This window comes from Diabrotica virgifera, chromosome 1 (genome assembly GCF_917563875.1).
Source record: "Diabrotica virgifera virgifera chromosome 1, PGI_DIABVI_V3a".
Taxonomy (NCBI): domain Eukaryota; kingdom Metazoa; phylum Arthropoda; class Insecta; order Coleoptera; family Chrysomelidae; genus Diabrotica; species Diabrotica virgifera.
Window position 1 is genome coordinate 85300236 of NC_065443.1, and position 11584 is coordinate 85311819.

Consider the following 11584-nt stretch of genomic DNA (forward strand, 5'->3'; position numbering starts at 1 on the left):
CGTCTTGTAATTGGTTTTTTAATTTCTCCAGAACGCTTCTATTTAGAAAAACGAAAACTCGTACGCCTATTTATCTTCCAGAGATAAATCGATTCCATCAATTGCGAATTTCTAGTACCGGCCATAGGCAACGGTTTTGGGTAGGGCAACGGTTATTTTATCACATAACTTTTTTCTCTATAACTTTAATTAAATTGTGAGATATTATAGTACTAAATGGTAGTCTTGCTTTAAGTCGGTAGGATGCACCGTTTTCTAGAAAAATCGATTTGAAAAGTTTTCGTTTGTTGAATTTGAAAAAGAATTAAAAAAACTATGTATTTAGAAAAACGAAAGCTGGTACGTTTCTTCCAGAGATAAATTGATATCCTCAATTGCGAAATTCTAGTACTGGTCATATGCGTCTGTTTTGGGTAGGTCAGCGGCTATTTTATCGGATAATTTTTCTGGCTTTAATTTTTAAGCATTTTTGACACTCGATGATTATTTATGAGGTATTCTAGTACTAAAAGTTACTCTTGCTTTAAGTCGGTCACATAAACCGTTATTTTTCTTGAAAATTTTTTTCAAATCTTTTTAAAATTCAAAAAACGAAAAATTTTCAAATCGATTTTTCTAGAAAACGGTGCATCCGACCGACTTAAAACACGAGTACCTTTTTGTACTTGAATACCTCACAATTTAATAATCCAGTGTCAAAAATGCTTACAAGTTAAAGACAAAAAAATTATGCGATAAAATAACCGTTGGCCTACCAAAACGGGCGCCTATGACCGTTACTAGAAATTCGTAGTTGATGGAATCGATTTATCTCTGGAAGATAAATAAACTTACCAGTTTTTGTTTTTAGAAATGTTCTGGAGATATTTAAGAAAAACTAATTCCAAGACGCCATGTTTAAAGAGCTCTAGCTCCCTTAGGAAGCATTTTAGGACTAGGTGAATTGGGTTAAATTGTCTTAAAATTATCTGAAGAATCTCCGGTGTTTGTTTGGCGGGAGAGTTTCTGGACAGCCTGTATATTAATATTGTGTTTACATGGGATTGGCCACAGTTGATTGTAATGACAATTACATTTTTACCAAAAAATTTTTGACGTTCTGATTGCCACTCTGGTAATCGTTTTGATATAATTGTTCTACATATACTTACAGTTGAGTCCACGATTTTTCACCCGTGCGTCATTAATACCTGACGATATAAAACATACTTTTTATCTAGCGTCATTCTCTTCCACGTATGAAACTAATGACAAACCAGCTACCGCCTGTTATTAAGTAAAAACACATGTTATTTTTATGAACGCTCTAGACTCAGTAGGTACATTGAAAAGAGATAGGAACAAAAAAATACGCTTGTGGATGTTTTCAGATGTTAAGTACAGTTTGTGACGTTTTTGGTTTGTTTACTTTTGTGGCTGTCAGTTTGTTGAATTTTTTGCTGTTTTTTGTCGAATTTTTGCATTTTGAAGTTTTTTATATTACACAAACAGTTGTTTTGACAACTAATTTTATATTGGAGTTTGAAATTTGAAGGTAATAGCCACTTTACACGATGCAAGTAATTGCGCAATTAATTGCACAATTTCTTGCACAAGAACTTGTGCAATAAGTTGCAACTAACTTTCTGCAATAAAGTGATTACACGGTGTAAACAATTGCATAAACTGACAGAAACTTTGACAAAATACCATAAATTTTAGGTTATGTTGTTTTTATAAATTAAATGTAATTTTTTAAGTAGAGTTATCAGATATTAAATTAAAAATGTTAGATTATAATTTGAGAAAATTATAATAATAATTATGTATTATAACAAAATCAAGAAATACCCAGTAATATACCTATAACACATTATTCATTTACAAAAGGAAACAAGTTGTAAGAAATACAAATAGAAAATAGTTTTTTTTAATCCCTATGTTGCATATTTAAAGTTATCCACCAGAATAATGTTATCTGTGCACTGTGCAGCGTGAAATTGGTAAAAATGTAGTAAAAACAAACAGTGTAGCTTTAAAAGTCACTAGAAATTGCAGAAAAAATTGCATGAAAAATAGGACATGTTCTATTTAGCTGCAACTTCTTGCAGCAAGAAATTGCTGCAAGAAGTTGCGTATGACACGATGCAATTTCTATTGCTGCAAGAAATTGTGCAATTAATTTCGCAATTAGCATCGTGTAAAGTGGCTATAAGTGTATCTATTTTATTTTGCAATTTATTTTTACAACATACAAAGCTAACCTCACTCACACAGTTAAGTTTGTTTAAGTTTCCGTCAAAGTGAATAAAATGACAAAAAGAAAATTTATTATTGAATTTTTTTATAAATTGTTTATTTGTTTATTAATCACTCATGACAATTAAAAGAATTTATTAAGCTACTTCAAATGTAGCTTTAATTCTGCACCAACATTTTAAAGCAAAACTTACATTTGACATTCTATGTATTTGATAACGTTAAATTTTATAATATACCTCGTGATCGGATTAGTAGTCACTTTATGTCAGTTGCTGTTGCGTTTAGTAAATTTCCGATTTTTTTCGTGTGCTTTAAATGATGACGCACGGGTAAAGAACGTCGGACTCAAGTGTAGCTCGGGATGAATAATGATTTTGCAACTACTGATGTTGACATGTATATGTAGCTCGTACGGTATCCAGTTTTGGAGAAATGTACCTCTTTCACCCAACCTCTCGTAGAGATATTTTTAAACTTTACATTCTTTTTGCCGTCTGTTGAAATAGGATTGTAAATATCGCCATTAATTAGAATAAAAAAAATATAGTAGGCGTGGCCAGATTGGATAATGGGCAAATCTAGGAATAGTTTTATATTTTCCTGGGACTAATGTTTCTGATGCCAATAATGAGAAAATTATCGATCATTTGTTACTTACAGAATTAATATTAGTAATTTTTTTTTGGTTTATTGGCATTGGGAAGAACTCGTTTTGCCACGAGAAAATTTATAACATTTGAAAGTCTATACATATAACTGAACACAATTTGGTACAAATACAATTTTTACAAATCTATACATATAAATACAGTAACTGAATACAATTATTTGGTACAAATACAGTTTTTACAAATCTATACATATATATTTAATATCTAACTGAATACAATTTGGATTGGTTGATACATACCTAAAAGTTGAGGAAATTATAAGCGTCTCCTCGTACGACTCAAGAAGTTATAAAAATTAGCTCTTACTTCGGGATTATGGATGCACTCCAGCATAATAGAAAGGTGATTTTGAGGAAACGGGATTCTTAGTTTAGTTAGTTCCGTAATAAGGTAAGAGGTGGCATTATAATTATGACTGCATTGAAAAATCCAGTGATTAAAGTCGTCAAAACTCTCACTGCAGTCACAGAGGGGGGATGTGGCCAATTTCATCTTATAAAGCTTGGAGTTGACCGCTCCGTGTCCGAAGAGGCACCTAATGTATTTGGTGTTAATTTTTCTATTGGGATGGCTTCTTTTAGCAAGCTTTGTAGAAGGAAGTGTTGGAAAGAGGTGTTGTGCAGTACTGAAATGCATTGTTAGATCTAATTATTGTCCATTTGTCTGCCCATTTAGTTCTTAAGTTTTGCTTACATATAGATAATGCGTCTTGTAGCGTTAACTAATATTAGTAATAATAATAATAAAATTGAATAACATCAGTAATTGATTGCAACACCAATTAGTGTATTGTTTAGAAGAAACAAATGTGAAAGTTTGTAAATGTTGAAGTGCATGTATATGTATATAGCATATTATCGGAATGTCATGTTTGTTCCATACTATAGTTTATTTTTTAACCAGGAGGAGTAAACTAAAAAGACAGATTCACACCCAAGAAAGTCACTAGAATAATAACCAAATACATCTTGTTTTTTGGTTGATCTAGTCGGCCCTCAACAGTAATCCATAAATATTATATTAAATTAATACGTCGCTAAAGAGTTCCAAAAACAACTGCTTTTTATATAAAAGCAGACTAAAAATCTAAAAATTAAACGAATAACACAGAAAACACAAAAATCGCCGATATAACTTAATTAACCTATGAAATGTCACTAGTCTCAAAATTTGATAATTGTCATTAGTGTCAACATTTTACAAGAGTGGAGCTAACTTGCCTGCGGTTGGACCAATTACAAACAAGCAATACAGCGCGGTAAATTTGAATCACTCCTCTTGGTTAAAAAACAAATCATAGAGGTCCATTCATTCGACTTTAAAGTGAATTTTTTACTTCGAACCTCGAAAGACGCTTATTATTAGAATGTTTATAACTAATTCGATGTGAGTTCGCCGGTGCGCTCTCTCGCGGTTTGAAACTTGTACTTTTCTTGTAAAATTGTTCAAATTAAATGCACAAAACTGCTACTACTAGCTCTGGCGAAAACTATTTAATCCCCTCTACTCATCGGCTCACAGCGAATAGATTACTGAATACTGATTACTGGTTCTGAAATGATTTTCTGTTGGCCTTCCTGTGTTATCTACTGTATTTAATACAAATATAAATTAAACCATTTTATAAATTAAGTATTTTGCAATTGAAATCACAAATACGACTTCTTTGCAATGAAATTGTGGTTTACTCCCAGTATATTTACTGGATTAACTGTTTCAGAAAATTTAAAAATCCACAGTTTTCTAATATATTTTGTACTAATGGTTTAAAATTTTTAAAGATATTTAAAATATATGAAAAATCCACAAGGAAAAAGTGTTCCTGTAGTTGGCTGTGTACCATATAATACAAAAAACAGTAATATCCTTTATAAAAGGTATATTTAAAATCCCTAAAAAGGGGTACATCACAATCACATAACTAGTTTTCGACTGCTTTACCAGTCATCATCAGTGCTTACGTGAAATGTACATGCTAACCACCAAGATATAGTTTAACAAAAATATGTGGGTCAAAGCCCTGTAAAAGTAGTCCGTCAAGGAAACATCGGTTTAAAATGGTACATTAAGCATGGATGTTTAAAGTATTTTACTAAAATGCCCCAGGTAACATCTGAGCTGTGGATTTGACTTGTTCACATGGTGAAAGTAGGTCACTTGCTGTCATACTTTCACCATGTGAACAAGTCAAATCCACAGCTCAGATGTTACCTGGGGCATTTTAGTAAAATACTTTAAACATCCATGCTTAATGTAGCATTTTAAACCGATGTTTCCTTGACGGACTACTTTTACAGGGCTTTGACCCACATATTTTTGTTCTATATCTTGGTGGTTAGCATGTACATTTCACGTAAGCACTGATGATGACTGGTAAAGCAGTCGAAAACTAGTTATGTGATTGTGATGTACCCCTTTTTAGGGATTTTAAATATACCTTTTATAAAGGGTTTTACTGATTTTTTTTTAAATATATGCGTTTTAAAGAGATTTTGTATGTTGTTTTTAGGAAGCTATCAGAATACACGCAAATCTTTATTCGATGTGGAGTGGTAGCGAGCATTTACCGTTTATACGTCTACCCGAATCACAAGAACCATTAGACGATAGCGATACTGACGATCCACCTACTGAAAAAAGTATTGGTGTACATTTTCCAAAGCCTACTTAGACTTTTTCCCTAATTAGATAGATTCCAAATTACTGGTAAGTAACAGGTAACTTTGACGGTAATTTTTTATAATGACACATTTTATTCTATATCTTATATATCTTAAGTGCCAATTCAGGACATTTAAAGATTGTAATCTTTTTTTGTTAAAAATATCACAATACACGTTATTAATAAGTAGGCTTACCATAATTACGAAGAGCCAAACCGGGACGCAAAAGTGGAAGAGCACACCACGCATTATTTCATCATCCCCCGATCGTCAGATCACATTTTTTTTATCTGTGAAAAAAATCTTTCCACGGCGCTGAAGTACCGGGTAGACACATAGCAAATTCCACAATTATTTTTTAAATTTGGCTTTTCATCATTTTTTATTATTTTATTTTAAATTTCTAAATGAACTCTCAATATGCTGCTTGTGAAAATGAGTGAATATCTGGACTAATTTCTTTGAGTAATCAGCTTTGAGAGCTTGAGTTTTGGAAGAAGCCCTTTGCCAATATTTAATCATTATTTGGGCTTTCGATTGAGATTTTTGCATTTTATTTACAGTTTCTGCTGCTTTTTCGATTTCACTCAAGTTAAGCTCATTTTTCAAGCAGATCCACTCAAAATCTTCGGCTCCGTCGAAGCTCTTTTCACAACAATTCTAAATACGAAATGCAGCGCTTATAAATAGCGTGAACGTCACTCATGAAGTTTTAGATATGGAATCTTTCAATTTATTTAAGAGTTGTTTAGCTGCTTGTCGAAGAACTTTGTTTCCATCCTGTCTTGAAGATGAGTTTTTAACTTTGTCAACTCCAAACCTGTCGCAGTTGAGTTAGTTTTTTCGATATAGTCGATGGTTTTCTTGAATACATTTAACTGTCCGAGCACAAACCAAAAAGTAAAGTACTCCAATTTATGTTGTGAAGAACTGTCGCAATGCGAGAGGAGAGTTTACTTGAGCAAGACAATAAAATTTCAGGTCTTCCTATAGCCGCAGAATCCTTTCAGTAATAAGGACAGAAATCTCGTATTTCCACGTTTCACTAATTGTTTGTACTCGATGTCAGCTGTCTCACAAAACTTTGTTGTAACGTGTACAGTATAGTATATTTGTATATTTTTGTATATTTGTATATTTTTACAACGATAGGCTCTATTTCGGTAGGAAGACCATCAACTGCATGTTGGATTGTACCTATTGTGAACGATGTGTGCGCTGCAATCAATGCCTTTTATGTTAAAGCCGAGACCTTGCTTGAGCCTGGAATAGACGTTATTGGCCCTCGCCTGTTTACCCGTCCAACATTCGTGTTACAGTTGTTATCACCACAGAAAGCAGCCACCTTGCTTTCTATTTCGTGTTTTTTGACTATCGACATGTGATTTGCCGAGATTTCAGACGTTTCTCCGGCGACAGATCGAAAATCGAGTAACTTTACAGATATACCTCTCAGGTAAAGTTCCCAATAACTATCGGAATATTTAACATCATGTCTGTTTGATGTATGAAACAAAATATCTGTTTTGTGAAATGCTCAAAAAATTGCATTCTTTTAGCTCGTGTAGTTCATCTCTTGCCAACGGCGCGATCACTCCCATGATGATCACTTCGCACTTGGTACGCGCAGACCTGAATTCGGGCTCAAACAGCTTCCATATTAATTTTGAGGAGCAATCAGATGTTTTAAAACTTATGTCGTGCATTGCTGTATGGAATGCGAAAGTAGCTTCTTTAGCAACAATGGAAACTTCATTTTCTGCGGGTACGGCATATTTGAAAAACGATGTTATGGTAGATGAGCTTGCGCTGGCCTTGTGTTTCGAGCACTTTAGGTGGGCCTTGATGAATGGCCGGGGTGTCGGTATTGTTCAAGTTTGATCGGGACGCTAATGAAAACCGGCCGGGACAGGGATCTGAAACCGGGACCGTGACGGATGGTAAGCCTATTATAAGTAAACGAGAACAACTGGAGGAACCGCCTCCCAGCGAATAAATTTATTTATTTAATTATTAACGTGATAACCCAAATAACAATAAAATACAATTAAGAAAAAGTTTCCACGAATCAGAAATAATAAACTTGTGAATATACAACTAAACATAGAACCAATAGAACAGTAAACCTAAAAACATTAACAGACATTTAAGTCAAATACATAATCTATACAAATGTCACAATTTTAGACGAATTTATTACATAATAAATATTTCCCCTTGCAAGAGACTTTTTAAATTGACTCAAACTGATGTTACATAAATTCACATCGGAGTAATTCAACAATCTCATATATCTGTGTAACGGTTCCATAACATCTCGTAACGCGACAGTTCGTAACCCGACAATTGGCAACGGACAATTCGTAACGGCGACAATTCGTAATGGCGACACTTCGTAACAGCGACAGTTCGTAAACTAAATTCGCTCTACCGAGATTCACTTTGACACATTCGGAATAGGAAACATACAACACAAAAATTCCTACCTCACACTATTAACTGCTAAAATCAACTTAATCTTTCATTAAAAAAAGAAGAATTATTAGAAATAGTGGGAGTGTCTACCAATGTCATAAAATTTTGTGGAGTTTATTTCTACAAAATATTTTTATTTTGTCAATAAATAATTTGCTCATTTGTTATCAATACATTAATTATAATGGTGTAAATAAATAATTATTGATTGTCGTAAGGTTTATGTTATTTTTATGTCTGTTTACTATTAATAATATTGGCTATGAGCAGGTGCGTTAGTTGTGTAGTAATTTTCAGTCACTTCTGACAACTGAAATTTCCAAAAAAGAAATTACTAACCTCAGTGTCAAAGTGAATCTCCATAGAGCGAATTTAGTATAACTATACATATTCGTATCGGACAATTCGGAACGCCAATTTTCTTTTAGCAAATTCAGCATTACTGAATTTATACAAAAATGCATTTTGGATATATGTATTTCTATACTAAAAGTAATCGTATTTTTTTAAGACCACTCTTTTTAAATTAGCCCACAGTGGCAAAATGAACGGAACACCTTAAAAATGGGACATGCTAGATGTTTCGAATTTCCTTAACCTGTTGTCCTATATTATAACCTTATTATTTAAGAAAATCGATGTAATAATATTGTTACTAGACAGGTAAATGTCATTTTATACCGGATGTAAGAATCATACTGTGTTTTTATGGAAGTTCGGAACACCCTGTGGAATATTCTAGCTTCTAGCACATAAAAAATATTGAAATTAAAACTCAATAATTGTAGCCCTAGGCTTTATTAACATTTTCTTTTTTGATTAATTTTGCCGGCACAAAAAGAAGAAGGGACTTTCGGCCTTCGGTAATCATGTAATATTTCATTCTGCGTTTAGATTTTTTAAAAATATTTATTAGTTTTTTCAGGATTCGAAAAAATATAAATGCATGTAAAAAGCATTGGAGCGGAAATTTTACGCCTATCCCCTTAAATTAATATGGACACTGTTTCAACTCTACTCCAATAAGCAGACAGGTGGTTTAAGGAAACCATAATAGGTTTCTTAAGAATAAAACAACTTTTACTTGAACCTAAGATTGGCCAAGGAATTTATGGTATCCTCAACCTATTCAAGATCTCAATCGAGAATCTATAGTACTGGCGTCACCTTCTTCTTCTTTCAGCCGTATTCAGACGTTGGCCATCATCATGTTTACAATTTCCTGAAACCTTGCTCTATCGGCTTGTTATACTGTGAAACCACACCATTGTGTAATATTACGTAGCCACGAAAGTTTGTTTCGACCAATTCATCTCTTTCCTTACACTTTTCCTTGTATTATAAGGCGAAGTAGATGGTATTTAGGTCATCTAGTTATATATCTGATGTATTCTAGTTTTCTCCTCTTTATGATGTTGATGAGCTGACGTTCTGAATTCATCATTTGAAGAACATCTTCATTAGAAGTGTGCGCAACCCACGATATCTTTAAGATTCGTCGATAACACCACAATTCGAATGCTTCTAATTTGTTTAGCGTTTTACCACTGAATTGGCGAAATCCCAGACCTAGACTCGCCAAAAGGCTAGACCTAGACCCCCAATGGATCTCAATGAAATCCTCATCCTCAAGGCGGCAATTTTATTTCCAGTTCCACATTCGATTGTTACTGTAGACAAACACTTATTATGTTTATTTGTGAGACGCAATTCTAAAGGTATCAAATAGGAACTTATGAGATATACAGAGAAACGATCTTCTTCTTGATGTGCCTATCCGAAACGAATGTTGGCGATCATCATGGCAATCTTCACTTTATCTGCAGCAACGCGGAAAAGCTGCACAGACGTTGTATTGAACCAGGTTTTGAGGTTATTTAACCCTGTGTTTGTATAAGATGATGTTTCCGTCAGAATCAGTTAGATTTCCCCTAGAAACGATCTTTTTTTTTTAAATGGCTTTGGCAGAGCCAATTAGCCAGACTTGTTTGTGATTGATTGCAGATTCATAGTCATAAATTTCTTATTTCATAACATAAGTACATACTACAATATTATTTTTAGATACATAGGTACATTGTGTTGCTTTTTTTTATTTTTTTTTAATTATTTTACTGTTTTTTTTAATATATATTTTAATTTGTGCTAAACACTTTTTTTTACTTTCTTTTTTTATTTTTCTTTTCTTTTTTATTTTTGTTTCATTTTTTTTTCATTTATTTATTTTTTTTGTTATTATTTTACTATGTGTTTTTTATATATATTTTTTTCTTTTTTTTTTTTTTAATTTTTTCAAACCACATTAACAAATTATGCCTAGTTAGTAGGTATATATTACATTTACAACTTGTATTTACATAATTTAACATGTTTATAAATGAGATGAAGAATTTCCATATCATTTGTAAATATTAAAGTATTAAGATTTATTGGGAAAAACATTTTAAATTTTTTAATTCCTTATAAAGGTCGTTTATATTATTTATTTGTAAATGACATTCTAATATGACATGTGTTAGATCTCCGATTTTGCCACAAGTACAATTAGGAGTATCTGACAAGCCGATTCTATGCATGTAAGATGGCGTAAGAGCATGATTGGCTCTCAGCCGATTAATAGAAACGATCTAAATATGACAATTCCTTCTGTTTCTAAGATTTGTAATACGTAGATTAAAATCTTATATATGATGGAATTTGAAATACGCGAAAAAAACTTTATACAGAAGGGAACAAAAAATCCTACAGGTTTTTAAATAATTTGTTTAGAAAATTAATTACCAAATGATACAGTATTAACCAAAGTTTGGCTATTGCCGATTACTCATCTTCTTGATTTATAATATAGCACTAGATACTTTCATGTAATACTGTAATCAAATACATTAGACTGTAATACATACAACTCTTGACATTTCCCATTAATTTTGATGAAGCAAACGATATAGCGCCACCTAGTGGTCTGCGTTGTTAACCACAAACTATGAATGACTGAAGATCTGTCAGTTAATCCATATTAATATTATTAACCTAACTTTTGCTTTGTGTTTAATGTTTATTATATATATGTACTTTGAAAAAAAAATTGATTTTGTAATGCTATTACTAAATGAACTTAATGATGTGGCAGAATCAGACAGAATTTAAATCTACATTTGACATGATTTAAATCTAGAGCGACGCCAGTTACGAGACGCTAATAATAATCCATTTGAAATAGACAACCAGGTTTTTATGAAAAATTTCAGTGTCAAAAACTATTGTCAGATAAAATTAAAACATTTTAACTACCAAAAGATTAGTAATTTTATATATTTTATGTTTTGTGATACTGTTAAAAATTTAATGGACTAACCTCAAGTTTTTATGCTTCTTTTATACAATGTTATTTCCTGTTAATATCATTGTATTTACTGAAAAAATTATTATAATTTATTTTAGACTTGATGAAACAAATAAATAAAACATTTTTTTGTAAAAGTACAAACACAATTTAGAAAAATTAGCTCGTTATCCAAAAATTAATAAAATTAA

General features: G+C 32.1%; 1 protein-coding gene across 4 annotated transcripts in view; it reads left to right on the forward strand.

The window, feature by feature from the left end:
- Window positions 1-11584, forward strand: part of LOC114332467 (uncharacterized) — a 130940-nt gene that overhangs the window by 40765 nt on the left and 78591 nt on the right. For all 4 annotated transcript variants that reach the window (XM_050657394.1, XM_050657386.1, XM_050657407.1 and 1 more), the window contains exon 9: window positions 5422-5618. In XM_050657394.1, the coding sequence (XP_050513351.1) occupies window positions 5422-5583 (162 nt within the window). In that variant the 3' untranslated portion in view covers window positions 5584-5618. The remainder of the gene's footprint in view (window positions 1-5421; window positions 5619-11584) is intronic.